Source organism: Rhea americana, unplaced genomic scaffold (assembly GCF_003343005.1).
Source record: "Rhea americana isolate MKP2758 unplaced genomic scaffold, rheAme1 scaffold_13, whole genome shotgun sequence".
In the NCBI taxonomy this organism is placed as follows: Eukaryota; Metazoa; Chordata; class Aves; order Rheiformes; family Rheidae; genus Rhea; species Rhea americana.
In genome coordinates this window covers 2,866,578-2,883,529 of record NW_028185372.1, presented here as the reverse complement: position 1 = coordinate 2,883,529, position 16,952 = coordinate 2,866,578, and the positions used below count along the sequence as shown (strand labels likewise).

The 16,952-nt window shown below is 40.8% G+C and overlaps 1 protein-coding gene across 1 annotated transcript in view; it reads right to left on the bottom strand.

The window, feature by feature from the left end:
* The window catches only part of EGFLAM (EGF like, fibronectin type III and laminin G domains), a 56,860-nt gene that overhangs the window by 14,781 nt on the left and 25,127 nt on the right, over positions 1 to 16,952 (bottom strand). Inside the window, exons 9-14 of the mRNA XM_085326344.1 lie at positions 15,089 to 15,189; positions 13,696 to 13,796; positions 12,413 to 12,557; positions 9,504 to 9,693; positions 5,340 to 5,465; positions 4,384 to 4,627 (exon numbers count right to left, since the gene is read on the bottom strand). Coding sequence (XP_085182470.1) covers positions 4,384 to 4,627; positions 5,340 to 5,465; positions 9,504 to 9,693; positions 12,413 to 12,557; positions 13,696 to 13,796; positions 15,089 to 15,189 — 907 coding nt within the window. The remainder of the gene's footprint in view (positions 1 to 4,383; positions 4,628 to 5,339; positions 5,466 to 9,503; positions 9,694 to 12,412; positions 12,558 to 13,695; positions 13,797 to 15,088; positions 15,190 to 16,952) is intronic.

Here is a 16,952-nt window from a genome sequence, read left to right as displayed (position 1 = left end):
CTTTGTCTTCTTCTAGAACAGAAGCGCTTTGTGTTGCCTTATCAGTTCCATCTATGCAGASTGTTAAGTGAAATCCTCAGAGACACACATACACACAGGCTGCTGTACATTAAGGGGAAGTAACTAAATATGATCCTAATGATGTGATCCTGACTGGGAGCAAAAATCCCCAGTTGTTGTGTAAAACATTCACCAGTCTCAAAGGGAGCATTTAAAAACTGGTCCTACGATCTYTATTAGTTCAACACTAATATGAATAGCATCCTGTATAATGAGTAAAAATACACTCCTCATCCGTGGAGTTCTGTAGAACTTTGCATTTTATTTTAACCGATGCAGTAAAATGGCATTTGAAAACATTTCATGTCCAAATAATATCTTGCAGCCTTTTCTTCAAAATTCACTGCTCAAGCTTGAAAAATCAGAGGCAACGGTGTTTAGGACACCTTAAGACTTTCTAGTTTTGTATTTTCAGGCTGTTTATATTTACAGATGAACAAAGATACATTTCAAAATGAAGTATTTAATTGAAAAAAATGTGATCTGGAAGTGATTCAATAGTAACTGAAATTCTGATTTAAAAATGCATTTCATTTTGAAAATGTGAAAGTAGCAACTTGTTTTTTTTTCTGAATAATCAACATAAATTCAGACTACTTTGTTCCTCCAAATTTTCCTTAAGTCCATTTTTATCTATTCAGAAGACATTGGCAATATTACTTTTTACTACTACTAACATTTTTTTCAGAAAACTTCCATAAAAAGATATCACCAAGCAATGTCATTCACTTTTTGTCCTTTTTCTTGTTTAGTAGCATTTAGGGTTTAATTACCTTGGCTAAATCAATATGTAATGGAATTTAATCACCTTGAATAAGTCAATATTTATAACAAAATCAGACAGGTTTGGCTACTTAATAAGTGGCAATATATACCTTTTATCTCCTCTGCTGATCAGGTCAACATCATGTTAACCCTCCTGCTCTGTCAGATTTAATTACAATTAGGGATGAGTAAATCTTGCAAAGTTTGCACTTGAGATCTGCAAGTTGTTTCTTGCATTCACAGCCCTTTTTAAACCAGCATGAGTTTTTTTAATGCTTTTTGCAGGCATTTGAACACTTCTCGTTCTTTGCTGGCTGTGGGGACTGAGAACTATTTTTTCCCAGAAAACTGAACTGTAAGGAATAACCCAAATCATGAACTTCTTGATCCTGCAAACATCTGGCCATGTGAAATCCCAGGGGATACTAGATTTTCCCCTGAGACATCCTGGTAAATAGCTTAGATTCTGCATCTCACATTCCCTTCAGCATCCCTGCTCGTCTCCATGTCTGGTGCTTCTCCACCTCAGTACAAACTCACAGTGCCATCAGGGTTGCAGAGACCTCTGGAGACCACCTGCTCCAAGCCAGGACCCAGCTAGAGCAGGTTGCCCAGGACTGCTGAAGCAAAACCCAAGCGTTATGAAGTTCAGTTTCTTTTCTCCTATTGTTGACATACTAAAATGAGCTTGCTTCATCCCTAATTATAAATATATTCTAATGACATTCTAATGATATTCTAATATTTAACAGCCTATTATCTCAGCCTGGCCCTAAGAACAGAGGCAGTCAGGACTACGTTGCACACATTATCTAGAAAAAGGAGCTGAACTGAACATAYGGCTAACTATTCGCGCGACGTGGTGGATTGACTGCTGTGGTCCATGAGGTGGTGACTGAGGATAGGAGCCGAGCTTGGGTTAACTGCGGTAGGATACCTGCAGTCTTGATGTACATCAGCCACGGGAAGGATTTTGCAGACTGAGGAAAGTTCAATCTGACATTCAAAATTACATGGTTCTTGCATGAGTTGAGTATTCAACCACACTGTCTGAAGCTTGAATGTGCACTTGTGCATGGATGTAGTCATTAGCCAAATAACGTGGTACAGAAGGGTGGTAATAGATGGTAATCAGCTGGAGAAAGTGTGACACAATGTAATGCCAGTAATTAAGTGTTTATAAGAGGAATAGGGATTCATTCATTTTGGATTAGATTTATGGGCTCAGAAGGATTCCACTGGGTACCAGCATTATGCCTCATACAACATTAGCTTGCTAGAAAAGACTGAATTAGTGAAACCACTGTAAAAAGTAATGTTGAGCAAACAATCAGAAGTTTGGCATTTCCTCATCAGGTGCCTGATCATGCAATCGATCTAATATTCATGGAACACAAGCATCTGTAAAGTACTGTTTAACAACTTCTGTGTGTTTTGGGCAATTCTGATGACTTTTAACTAAGCCTGACAGCTTCAGGACATTATTCAGCTATCACATCAAAATGCATTTTCCTTAATATGCATAAACATGACCCAAATGTTAGCTGGCCGCCTGTTCTCTCTTTTTTAAGGAGAAAGGGATATTTTCCACTCTCAGATATATATGCTTGTGGCTCTTGCCACATTTTACAAGCCAAACATATCTCAGTTAAACTCTTGTACCTGATGTTTTACAGCACTACAGTATTTTTTGGGGAAAAAATGATTGTCTACTTTAACGTCTGATGATTGCCCGTAATAAGAATTAGACAGCTATAATCAGAAAGAGGTTGAAAGCTGTTGTAAAAAGGGCCATTCTGGGTTGGAGCAAAGGTCTCCGACATTAGCTATTTCTGCTGTGTTGGGCAAGAGAAAATAACAGCGCAAGTATGGATAGTTCCCTTGATATATCCTCCCAGCTTCTGGCAACTTGTCATTTAGCAGTTTCCTGAATCAGAGGCTGCATCCGTACAATTGTGTTTGATCTCTCTCAATGGATCTTTCTTCAAATTTGTCCCATGTTTTTTTGAACCTATTTATAGTTCTGGCATCTGTAACATGCTGTGACAATTAGTTTCCACAACTTACTTGCGTGCTGCTTGAAAAAAAAGTCTAATTTTCTTTGTTTTATACCATTTGTTCTGTGGTTTCACTGGATTCCTTCATATTCTTTATTTATCTCAAGGTCACTCACAATTTAAAAATCTTTATCATACTTCCACCAAGCTGTCTATTTTCCAGGCTGAAGAGTCTTACTGTATTTGTGGAAGCTTTTTCCTTCCCTCTCCTGGATATCACCATTGCTCTTCTTCAGAATTTTACTAATTTCTTTTGAAATGGAGAGATCAGAACTGCGGGAAGTTTTCAAGACATGAGTGTACGTATCAGGAATTTTTACAAAGGCGTTGTTCTTTAATCATTCTCTGCATTGCACTTGCCTTTTTCTATTCGTCTCTAAGCAATTAGCTGTTGCTTTGACAAAGCGATGCCCAGTGACTCCACGATCTCTATCTGGTAACAGTAACGGTATTGCCACAATTGCGTGTTGTTAGGATTGTGCATTATTTTGCATTTGCTGACTTGAAATTTTATTTCTCACTTACTAACATGAATGAGTTCGTTTACTTGGGTCCTCATKCAGGGAAAAATCGGTATATTCCTCCTAATCTTGGCATAGCCAAAATTCCCATTGTTTCCAGGAAACATACGGTACACAAAATTTTCAGGCAATGTACATATTTTGCATAAGCTTTGTATAGATTATTTCTATTTATTAGGTCAGCCTGGTCCAACTGGCAGCCTCTTGGGTCAGATCCAAGGCACTGAACGCTTCTACTTGGCCCTTTGCCCTTTCCTTGGAGCACAAGGAACAGCTGCTCAGGGACTATGCACTCAGTTTACACAGAGATTAGCCCTTTTTGAGGCATCTCCTCGTTTCCATTCTAGACACCTGTTTTAGGATGGGATGAATCATTCTCAGAAGGTCTGTCTTTATCTGGGAGCCAGACATCTAGCTTTTAGGCTTACGAATTTAGGTTAATTGGATCCTATCCTTAGATCACCAAAATCCTAGCACTGTGAGAAGGAAAGAAGGGACCTGGAGGTATACGTTCTCCTTCCAATGCTCCAGCCCAGCGCTTACTGTCAAAACTCTAGACTGTGGGAAGATGCTCAGTAAAGTGCCAATATTTTACCATCYTGGGCTGTAAAGTAGGAATGTATGCATGAAATATTCATGGATCYCCTTCCTTATTAACCTCTAATTAGCTGTGACATAACATCATGGTGGCAACAAGGAAATTTCTGCAATATCATACAGAAATAAAGGTAACAGCTACAATAAGATGGTGGCATAAAATTGTAACACTCATAACTATGCTTTGAGATGGAAATTAATGTAGGAAGAGAAGGAGAAAATCTTACCACTTATATAATGTATGTGTTTCCTTAGAAGTAGTAGCCGCTAGAAAGTGATGGGCTCAAATACCCTATTATAGGTTATTATTCTTCCCAGCCCACTCCTCACTTGTATCTGCACTGTGGCATTACTGGAAAGAAAGTGCAAGAAACCCAGCTTACCTGATAACAGCCGTTCCTGAGCCACAGTCAAATCTGAACTCCACGTAGCCAGCCACCATGTTAATGGAGAGGAAGTCCTTGCTGGCTGTGTCGTAGCTGTACAAAAGGACACCGCTCTCTACATCTGGACGAAATGTCATCTCAAACTCCATGAAGGAAAGGTAATTCTGTGGTTCCAAGGGCCAGGGTGTGCTAGCAAACGACCTTAAGGATTCGTTGAACTGAGGTATAGCCAAGGAGATCACTGGAAATCCAGAATACACAAGCAGGTCACTTGAGGCCCAAAGGTGAGGAACTGACTAACCCACTAACTAATGCCTGTTCCCTTGTTATGTACTTAAAGCTAATATTAAGGAAAAAAAAACTCTAGCTTTATCATTCAATTTAAAAACATTTTTATCCTAACCAACAACATTGCTTTCCTCCTTAATCCCTTCTTTCTTCAAAGATACATTTGTATAACAAAATGCTTTGCCCCTTTTCTGTATTATGGCCATGCTTCCCAAAGTAGTAGACACACATGCAATGAGTGGTTTCATGAAAACCTATCTTCTGCAGCACAGAAAATAATGTGGTATGTATTTGACTAGTTGTTTATATCTCCATGGTTTTAACAGAAAAATCGTATTTGGTATTTTACATGTTAGCATGTACAACTGACACTGTTTTTTGGGAGAAATGCATTTGTTTTTTTAAAAGTTAATGTAGAGCTGTGGCATGGTACATTATTTTAGCTTCTGAAAGGTGAGTTTGAGAAGCYGATTACGCAGGAGCTGGATAGAGCTCCAAAGTGAATGGTGGGGGGTGATTTTGTTATGTGATTCTGAACAGAAGAAACAGCAAGGACTGTCTTCTGCCAACGTAATATTGTAAGGCAGCTTTGGATATTAACACGGAGAAAATGCATTGAACACGAGATAACACATACAAAGAAATATAACCTAACATCTTCTCACCTTCTTCACAATGATGACCTTTAAATCCAAGAGGGCAAAGGCAAATGTACGAATCAGCTTTGTTTGCAGCACAGGTACCACTGTTGATACAGGAAGCTTCATCACAAATTCCACTGCTACATTCACCTAAACACAGGCCAGAACATATCGTTTGTTTGTCAAAGAAGATTTATGTGGCTCTTGGTCATTACTAGTAACAAATACGATTTGCTCTCCTATCTAGCTTCTTTCCCTATTTGTTAGGCTGTGCACCTTTGAGGCAAAGGAGCTCCACTGTCAGCACCGACGTTATACCAGACTAGAAAGAGATTTTTAAAATAGCAGAAATTATCACTAACCAACAAAATCACAACAGTCAYGCATTTCATTCATTCCCCAGATATCTAATTTTCTGCCTCTGTTCCCCTCTTTATTTTCTTGTATTAATCTCAGAATCTCCAAAAGTCACTGGATTCTTTACAAGCACTGCAACTTGTCTAATTTCAATTACCTTAAGTGCTTCCTTCTTCATGGTAAATTTGTGCCATGGTAAGCTGGAAAGGTGTTCATCATCATCAGCTAATCTTATTAACTAAAATGAGGTTAACTCTTCTGCCTGCCCTAAAAGGGATCTATATCAGCAGGATATGGGCTTTCTAAGCAGCATTTCTACTCTGCTGGCACATCACTTAATAAACTTTTTTTTTTTTTTTTTTTTTTTTGCTACAATTAACCTGAAACTGCCATAGAATAAACAGTTTACTTATTTGCCTCTTAGAGCTGTGATAACTACAAAATTAGAGCATTTAATGCTGAAGTACTGGATTTTATGATGTACTACTTAATTCTATTTTTCTTCTTTATTTTAAATAGTTTCTGCTTAGATAGATTCCCCTTATTCACAGTACTAAGCTGAAGTTGTTAAGAAAGCTCAAACAACAACGTTCGTGGCATATGAGCGTAAACATATCATTTGGAAGGGCAAAATTGCCGACAAACTAAGAGTCACATTTACTTTGGGGTACTCTGAAATATCACCTCTGTGATGRGAGAGGTGCACTGAGGCAATTCTGACTCTCCAATTGAATATTATCAGAAATAAACCCTGGAGAACAGTTATCTGAGGTGACCAAGAAAATTTTGGCAAATCTCCTGCAAGAAGAGGATATGCTGTGTATTTYTGTGTTGTTGTGTTTAAATACAGCACTCTGACACAATCACTCTGATTGCAAAGATGGTTTCCACAGCAGCACTCTACCAAACTTAGGTGAGGTACTGACATTAGTACACTGCCAGCTTTATAATTTGGTTTCCCAACATATATTCAGAAAAGAAAGTGCAGTGAAATCTCTCGTGCAGATGGCTGACGCGCTGCTTCATCTTGTTACAAAAATGAGAAGATCACTCAGTTGTCCAAGCTGGAAAATAACCTTTGCTTACCGAGTCGCAGAAGACAGACGCGGTTATACCTCTTAGGTCRTCTGGAATAACTCCCTGTCCGAACAGACTTGTCTCGTATTGTACATTTATAAATGTCCCGTCAGGCCCATTTTTTTTTATTGTGGAGAGGGACAGCCTGAGCATGGTGTTCACAACGCAAGGCTCCAGGGCTAGCCCACRGATCATAAGCAAAATATAAGAGGCCTCTGCAACAGAGCAAATTCTTCTGCTGCAGAGAAGGAGACAACTAACCCTTTCAAAAAGCTGCCCATATCCGGCTGCGGGAGCTCCTGTGCTCACAGCGCTCATTTAGCCATCTTCTCCTCTTCTGAGCAGCTAATGGCCACAGTAAAATAAAGCAGGACAGTACTGGGGGGTTTGTTACAGTGTTTTCCATGTAACTTTACTCCGTTTCAGTGGAATTTAAACCAGTTTCATTGGGGTTCAAACAACACTTTCCATATATAAATCCTATGTTAAAGTTTACTACAAAATAGAGAACATTTTAAAACAACAACCTGTACCTTTCCTCAAGGTCCTTTTCAGTTTTACTGCCTAGGATCACTATGATTATAAATAGGTACCTAGTCTTTGAGTTCTCTCATGTTCTCACGTTCCCATCACTTATCATGRTGTAACAGGAATGAGTAGCACCAGTTCCATTTTACAGACAGGGAAACTGAGCTGAGACATGTGGGTAAACACTGATGTTGATATACTGAAATGCAAACAGAAAACTTGGACAACACTCATCTTTACTACATCTGCCTGATTAATAGACTAGTCTTTTCAAACAGACCAAAATCTTTCAAAACCAGAAAAGGACAAGGAAGAAAACCCTAAYGGGACAAGGCGCAGGCTCACTGGTTTCGGGGGCAGTTTGAACCAGAATGGTCTTGGAATTTAAGGACTGTGCTGCTCTCACAGTGTCTCAGTGACATGGGGTATTTCAGCACGCAGTTCAGCACAGGTGACTAAACTGAAAGGACAAATCACGTCTGATGCCACCCTCGCTGCAGATGAGGACGAGGGAAGCATCTGCGAGAATATGAGGCACTGACATGCCAGTGCAGTGTCTCCTTCGCCACCACCTTCGCTCACTGTCCGCTCTGCAAGGATTTCTAATGCAGCYGGCAGAGACAACTTAACGGAGGAGGGATCCTTCTCCTCCCCACCCTCAATTCTACAGCCCGAGTACCACAGCACGCTGAGTTATACACGGTGCCAACAGGAAAGGAAGAAAAGGTTGACTAGCAAAAAAGCATTCTTAAACTCTGTCAATTTGACTTCTAATTCATTCATTTTAGGCTTAAATTATATTCCATATTGTTTGCCAGTCTCTCAYGGTACAGTTTCATATAACTGTGTGCAGCCATGTAAGCACAGTAAGGCTCTAGCATTCAGCACTCAGTCACACATGGCAAAACCCAGCACTCACTTTCATTGACGGTGATTGCTAAGGCGGTAGTACGCGGAGCGTTCATGGATGGGGAAAAAGCCAGCTGCAAGTCAACAGGCAATAGAGATTAAGGCTCAGGGAACTTTAGCAAGGCTTTCATCTCTATATATAAATTCCACAGATTCTCACTCTATCGTGAAATTACTCTGTTTCCAAAGTCTTATTCTTTTCACCATCTGTTTCTTGGGCCACTGTGTTCCCTTCCTGTATCACAGAGAAGGTTGGTCATTTTATCTACAGAATACAGGGCAATTGTTAGGAAGTTTCTCATTAATCACTTCCTTCTTGGGATTCCAAATGCAAAGCTATAAAAGAGAAGAAAGATGACTTTGTGGCTGAAGCATGGCACTGAGAGTTGGAAGATACAGGATCTGTTTCCTGCCTTTACCACTTGTTTTCTGACTTGTGGTTTACTCTGTCTTAAACTGTTTAGACTTGGAGGTCGTTAAAGCAAGGATTTTGTTGCCTTATCTTTTTTTTTCAAATGCTCATAACATGGATGAAACTGAGATGAATAAGTACGTATAGATGGCAGGACTAGTTCATTAACTTCCCTACTTCTCCATCTTTTCATCCATGAAGGGGAGATAATGTTACAATACCACTTCATAAAGCTGTTGAGAGAATTTATTCCAGGGCATTTTTTAAACATACTGTGATCCTGGAAATGAAAACAATGGCTGGTCATCAGGAAAACCTATTTGCCTCCGCTGTAATGGAGTTTCATGGGAAAGAGCGCTTTGTAACGGCAAGAGTACTGCTGTGGGTCTGAAAGACCCCTGTAGTCCTTCAGACAAATGCAATGATGCCTTCAGGCAAAACACATTTTGTTGTGTCCACAGCATTTTAAATACAAACACAGCATGCATACCATTGATTTCTGATTATATGAGTGTGTCAGAAACAAGAAGAACCATCCTGCATGATGCTGGCAGAAATACTGGTGCAGGCATGATTATATCAACAACACTCCACTTCTCTCTCTCTCTCTCTCTTTTTTTTTTTAAGATAGTGTTTTTTCAGAGAGTTTTACTGTTGTGTTGGATAGCTGTGTCCACATGGAAGGATTTTCAGTACACCACATCATTGACACTTGCCCAGCATGATAAAGCCCCTCTACTGCAGACAATTACAGTAACGCACCAAGGTACGGAGAAATACCATGCGAGGACCAGAGACCACAACTTTCCCTCTCTCAAACCTTGACCACTGCTCCATTTTTTCAACAGGCCTCTGCCTTAACGCTGGTTTAACACYGATTAAGGACCCCATACCATCACACTTACCTACATCCGCTCCGCTTAGCGCTCTCCCGAGCGGCCAGGGTCTCATATCAACGACCTTTCCATTGATGCTGAGGGTCTGAACACAGCCCTGGAATCCGCGRTTTGTGCCTGCTGCTCTGACCAGCCAATACACACTGGGGGCACCGCCAACGTAGAAGGGAGTCCGGAACGTGATTTTACTATATTGGCCCTAAAGGGAAAACACAGTGCGACATGATATGGAACAGATATAACACATGGTAACTAATTAAGCCACACTGTGTATAATCAATTATTTTCTCCAAGAAGAATCGCCACAGGGGAGATGCAGGCTGCTCATTGGTAATTCCTTTCCATTAGGCATTGCCCCTTTTGGTCTATCATTTTAAATGTCATTGCAACAGCTTGGACTATTGAATGCAAAATAAAAAGCTTAAAAATCACTATATTCTGAGGAGGGATTGAGRATATCTGTCTTTTCATGTGATTTCTTCCTTTATTTTTGCCAAAATTGTTTTTCTTTGGAATTTTATGCCCTGGGGGATACAGACCAAAGTGATACTGCCTTTTGGACAGAACCTAGTAAATACCTACTATAGAATATGAACAAAATGTCAAAAAGCAAAGTAAAAACAAAGTAAAACATAAACTGATACATCTACAACAATTCACTGGGATTCCGCTGACTTTGCTAGCATTAAGTTTAGTCCTTCTTGGCTTTTTGGCCTTAATCATCTATGGAACCCCACTCATGCAAAGTGTACTAGCACTGCCGTAGCACRCAGTAAGGAACAAAAAACTGAACAAACCTTTTCAATCACTGAATCAAGCTCCATGCTATTGTTAGCAAGTAAGTCTATTTCTTTTCATAATTTGATCAAAATATCTGTCTTCTGCCTCCTAGTCAAAGGCTGTTCCAAAACTTCACTCCTCTTCAGCAAGAAACCTTCCAAATTCCCACATATGTTTATTTATGGATAGTCTAAACAAATGTGTTCATGTGACTGTGTTGGCCTTTAGCCTAAACAGCTTCTGGAGTTTTCACCCCTTCCCTGCCTTATGCCTCCATGGTATCTATAAGGATAAATAATACCCCCAAAGCCTATATTTGCCAGGCTAAATGAGCCAAGATTACTGAGTCTGTGGGTGTTATCACACAGCAAACTGTAGAAACACCTCAAATGGATCTATATGAGTAGGGTAAACTAATGCAGGTGAAGTCTATGGCTCTAGATAGTTCAGATGTCTACAGAGTTACACAGTGAGCACACCAGCTGCTCCAGCCTGCCCAAACTGCTTGCCACCACCCCTCACCTTCAGTGCCCCTGCCCCGACTGTCATCCACTTCTCTGACCTGTTCAAGCCAAACTAGATGAGAAGAGACCACTGTTCCGCTGACACTAATGCACGTCATTTGGACTACAGTGGGCTGGGGAAGACTCATAGGAACAGCAATACTAAGGGAATAGATGCCCCGGCAGACAGAAACACCTGGAGCAATAGTGTCTTATTCTGGTCCAGCTGCAGCTAGAAAAATACATGTGTCCACTGCCGAATTCTTCTTGTAATAATCTCTGCAGACCACAACCAGCCTGTTGGCCCTTCTTTGCACCTTTTCTTCTTTGACTTCATTTACTTTGGATATGGGTGATCACAGCTGTACACAGCCAGATGCAGTCCCATCGAAGCCTTTTGCAATGAGACGTTAGTCCCTACTGGAAATATCTCTCCTGATTCACCCTAGAATCACATTTGCCCTTTGCATGGCCTCATAGCATTAGTAACACACAGAAGCATCTGACAGACACTAAAATCCTCTGTCATTCCCAGCTGATGAGCTCTCCATGTGCAGTCCCCCAAGTAGAAGTTAGACCCCAAGCACACAGTATTTATGCTGTCAGGCTTCATCCCATTCCTATTACTCAAGTGCTCAAGACTTTTTTCCTTTCAGAGCCTGAACATGAATGTACAAAGTGATAAGATGTCTGAAGTCACCTTTTTCAGGGCTAGGGCATGCTAATAGTGCTTATCAAGGAGAAGATATCTGAACCAATTTGCAAAGGTCTCTTTCTTCAGTTGTTTTTTAAAAGGTTCTTTTTTTTTTTTTTTTTTTTTTTTTTTCTTCCTTTTTTCTGGCCTGGTAACAGAAGAGCAAGTCAAGACATCTTCCTCTATTATATTTTATCCCGGCTTCCTCGTACGAAAATGTTGGTGTTCATATAATTCAGAGCTGAATCTGGCCCTCTATCTCTAACTGCATGGCAGTCTTTAWTATTAACTTTGTTTTCTTTTTATTTGTTTTGCTTTTCAATTTGTTCCTTAGCAAGGAAGCTTCTGCAGAGCATTTGTGTTCTTGAAGATTTCAACCAATCAGAGTTCCTTTTAAATATCTTTCATCAAAATATTAGTGTGCTTAAATCTGTCTGCTGTATATACATCGTTACATTTACATATATACACATGTTATGCAGCTATATATATACATATATATATATATACACACACACAGGCGCGYGCACACACACACACACGTTTGCAATTTTTTCTGAAGGGGAAGCAGAGATGAGCAGGATTCAATTCTCCGAGGCTTGAAAAAGAAAGCAATCAGGTACAGCAGCTGTAAAGCCTAGCAAACTTCYAACAGCAGCCTGTATCTGAGATTGGGGAAGTATAGCAGAAGGGTGGCTGAGCAAGTAAGGTGCACACTAGGAGACTCTGATGCCATTCACTGCTGGGATATTTATCTATGTGATCTCTAGACTACATATCTGGAAGAGCAGTCTGTCCATTGAACCTAGCTCACTAAGTTCCCCAACAATGATGAATAAAAATGTACTTTTTCAAACTGATTGGACTTCTGCTAGCAAGAAGAAATGTCATCACAGCCTTGAGAGAGCTCAAYGTAGAGCTGCAGGTGCAGGAGCACTTACCTGAGATTTTCCTGTGACTGGAGTGTCGTTGTCCATCTTGAGCCAGCCATTCGGCCCATCTCTGAACAAAGTGACACTGTGCCAGTTCCCCAGTTTGATTTTGTTTTCACTCGTTATGACTGCAACTCCAGTGCCACAGTTGAACCTGGGAGCATGAGATAGAGAGTGCAGTGTGATAACCTTTCATTTACTTAAATAACCAACAGTTATTTTTATGCTCTGAATATTCCCTTYCCTTCCGGGAACCTCTGTGTTTCACATTCCATGTTAAAAGGCCACAGGAAAATTAGACAGCAGGTCTGAATCCGATCTAAGTTTCAAACTTTCTTTAATATCCTTATTGCTCTCATGGAGAAGATTTTGCATCCTCTGGCAATACCAAGTGCATGTAAAGCTTGCCAATAGCAGGAACTGTTTCGAGATGCAGGTTATTACAATCTGAGTTTCTGCTATCACAGTAATTTCTCTTGGGAATTTTTCTAGGTCCCTGGTGAAAGGCAGTGCTAGATTAATAACTATGGGATTCTAAATCTTTCTGAAGTTCTAAAACTTAAATCTTTCAGTACTGACTGACAAGGATACCTCCAGGAGAAACTCTGTGGAGCTGAATGTGCACAAAACATGCCATTTTCTGTGACTACCCTTCAGTACAGGAGGTGAGTAGAAACAGGACTAAGACATATCATCCACTTGGTCTTTTTCCGCTATCAGAGGAATCACCTTCCCAAATAAGGAGAACCTTGAGATTTTCTCTCATATGCTTATCTATGGCAGTGCAAGAAACTTCCTCCATCTTCATTTAAAAGACCTGCCACTCCTATCTAAATGACGGCTATGGGATGAAGTTCCAGGCCCCTCTGTYGCACCAAATCTCTTTATTTTAGTACATTCTCTTCAGGACCTTTTGCTGTGAAGCAAAGAAACTCTATACAGCAAATGGATGAGCATGTACAGCRGCTCACAGCCATTTCTGATAACAACAATGAGCCCCATAATAATGCCCTAAAAAAACTCACTTTGCCTAAGAAAAAATCATTTTGCCTTTGCAGCAAGGTCTGCATAAAGCGGGTTCCACAAGGTGGTTTATGCACCAAACAAGGATGAGAGCACAAAATATTGAAGCTCAGGGAAGTTATACTATCCATTTTGTGCGCTACCTGGGACATAAGTCAAAGACAYGACAGATACTCATCCCCTAAAGGAGTCCCACGAGGAAGCACGGACCCCTTTTCTTTACATCAGATTCAGGGTGGAGGTGAGTCTATTATAAATCCATGCTTTACCTGAACTGGAGGTTCCGTCGTATGATTGCTAGTGACATAAAATCACCACGACCATGTTCATTTTCTCCACAGTACAGCAGCAAACCATCTTCTGATTCAGCCTGCAATTACCACATCAACATGAAAAATCAAAGTCTAAGCCTCAAAGTGACAGATAAATGTGAGAGCAGAGGGGTTCTTTTCTCCAGAAAACATACAACATTTACCAGACAGAGTTTTTAAGTTGCAAAACCAGAAATAGGTTTAAATAGTTCAAATCCTGCACCTGAAGAACCGAAAAAAAAAACCACATAGCCTTAATGTTTAAATGGTTTAGGAACATCTATTTACAGTATGATCTATCAGCAGTAYCAGATGTACAGACAAGCTCGAATCATTAAAACTTGTCAGACATGTCCCGTATGAGACCTCTGAGCMCAAAGTCTAGCAAGAAAGTCCTAGCAAGCCTGGTAAGCCTGGGCACCTCAGACGGACTGCCCATGAATACACAGATGCTGTTTCACAGGCTCAGCGAGTCTGACGCTTCCCAAACCGAACAACCTGTGCAGGTACGATCTACCCACGTGTGTGTAGCAGCTGACACGACAGCTCTTCCCAGCCATCCTGCAATTTAGGCTGACAAATTGCCAGAAAAGGATTAGATCACCATGTGAGGCAACAGATTACAACTGCTCTGGTGACCGTCTCATAACTCGAGCGTGAGGCCGGCAAGTGTGCTGCACGTGGGAGCAGGACGGCACCTGACAGCTCACCTACGACACGCGCCTGGCCTCCTTCCTGCAGCAGGCACTGCCAGCTCTGTCCGTAACGCACAGATAGCATTAACACGCGGCAACGTGAGATTTACTCTGCCACATCAGACYTGCAGTTTAACTAGTTCGGTATCTTGCAGTTACTAGTGGCTGGTGTCCCATACTTCAGAGGGGAAAATAGTGCCTACTTATTTCTCGCAGGGTCAGAGAGCATCTCTGGCARTCTTTTGCTCAGGAGAACAAGATCACCATTTCTTATATGTAAACATGATGTGCAGCACTTCCAAACCATCATTTACAGAAAATCACAGGTGTATTTCAGCCTTTAGTTCATTTGTATGACTATAGTCCTGCCAAGGTACATTGCTGCAAGTCTGCAATGCCCAGTACTGCTAATGCCAGGGACTTGCTCATGCACCGACTCTCAATGATATACACAAACATTTTAGCTCAGATCACCAAATTCATTCACATTCATTGGATGTGAAGTCAGCTCTGTAGAGATGAAGGTTATGYATATGTTCACCACAATCACATTAGAAGCTGTAACGAATCTAAGTTATTGTTTCAGTGGCCACAGCATCAGAATAAGGAAATAAAATTTAAAATTCCCATGTGAACTTCGGATTGCTTAAACTTACCCTGAATTCAAGGGTAATTTGAAACGTCTGATAAGAGTTTTTCAGTGGTTCAAAGGTGATATATGAGTAGCCAGAGAACTGAGGATACTGGATAATAATATCTGAAAAGCAAAGASAGAAGCATGCTTTTTAGAAGTTTTCTCCCACAAAAATAATCAATACACACATTTAGCACTGGATAACATCAGGTGAAAATGCAAGGCAGAGTTCCTCCAGACACAACTATTAGTCAGCAGCAGTCAACAATCAGTTAACCTACTGCTTTGTCCTCCCACCACCTTTCACAACTAATTCCTTTATCCCCAAGGTTCTGGGGAACTTGGAAGGAAACAGGATACCGAGGGCCAAATACTGTTCAACAGTTTAATCTCTGGCTTCAGCGGAACTTACTCCAGATTCTCGTCTCTGTTACAGAAGACAGAATTTGGCTATTTTTTAGTTTATCTTCTTCTAGGCACTTGTTTAACAGAGAGACACCAAAGTAATTTTCTGGTTTGATGGATTATAAAAACATATGTGGGAAAAGCACACTGGGCCAGATTCCATGGTGCGTTAGTCACTGCTGCTCCGTAGCTGCTGTGTTTAGCATCCCAGGCATCCTGAGTGGGCTCATGATAGCCCACCATCTCCTAACACGTCTCCCAGGAACCTCAGGGTATAAGGCGAAGGGGGTGATGGGGAGAAGAGGGTCCCTGCTGACACCTCTCCATCCTAGGAACCCCTAGCTGCAACATTGGCTGTTTGTATTGCTGTTGTCAGCTGGCATATAAACCCTCRCCCTTCACTGTCGTATATCAGAGCATCAGCTCCAACACTGGAAAARGCAAAAAAGTGCCTTACTGCTACCTTTGCAGCTCCTTTTCCTGAGAAGCACTGAGGAAAGACTCACTTTCAGTCTCRATTTCTTATTTTTGTAATGGATATAAGAAAAACGAAGGATGAGGTGCCCTACTCTTCTCTGCTATTTGAGTTTTGAGTGGATTTTACTTGCATATTTGGATCTAGGTGCAGTTAGCTCAGCTTTTTAGTTAGCAAATAAACAAATAAAAAACACATCAGACTGAGGCAAAGAACCAGTGATATAAACCTGAATGCAGCTATAGTAAACAGAAGCTAACTCAGGAACCAACCACAAATAGAGCTGCCTGGACCACAGTGCTACACAGTCGTTCATTAAAAAGAAAAGTCTGTTTTCATTCAGATTAATACACTATTTAACAATATTGGCTGCTGTGGAGAAGTTCAGTACAAGGAAATACTGGTACACAATGCTACTGCTTACCCATGAACAAAACACTCCCTTGTGGGAGTGCTTGGACTCACAGTAACAAACCAGTTCTACAAGCTGTATACGGTTAAAATAAATCCTTGACTTTTCATACTTGATCAGGGCCAAAAATCACTTCTACAGCTGTTCCATGTGGCTGAGTCACAACAGATTGTTTTCAGAAGGGATTCTCTTTACTCCAGCATCAACTGGAGAAGATCTAATAGCCTCAGCGTCTGCAGCTCTGATGCACAATCCTGTGCATCAAGGATTTCTGAAACAAGTCTGTGTAAGAAACGGGCATCTCTGATACACTGCAGTGCAGAAGGGCCTTGGCATTTCAGACCAGTGTGAAAAGGCAACAGTTAGCTTTTTCTTCACTGATGGGACAGCATTACACCAAGTAAGAGGGCAGATCCCTGTCACAGCTTGCATTCATCACTGATGACAGTCYGGGGGCTCGTAAGTTGGACCACTGTCCTGATAGAAAGAATATTATCTGTACATCATTTTTGTCATTTATTCCTTTGTTTGTGATCATCATTTTAATTGTGATAACTTGAGACTTTACGCATCTGTTATCATCAGTTTGACACT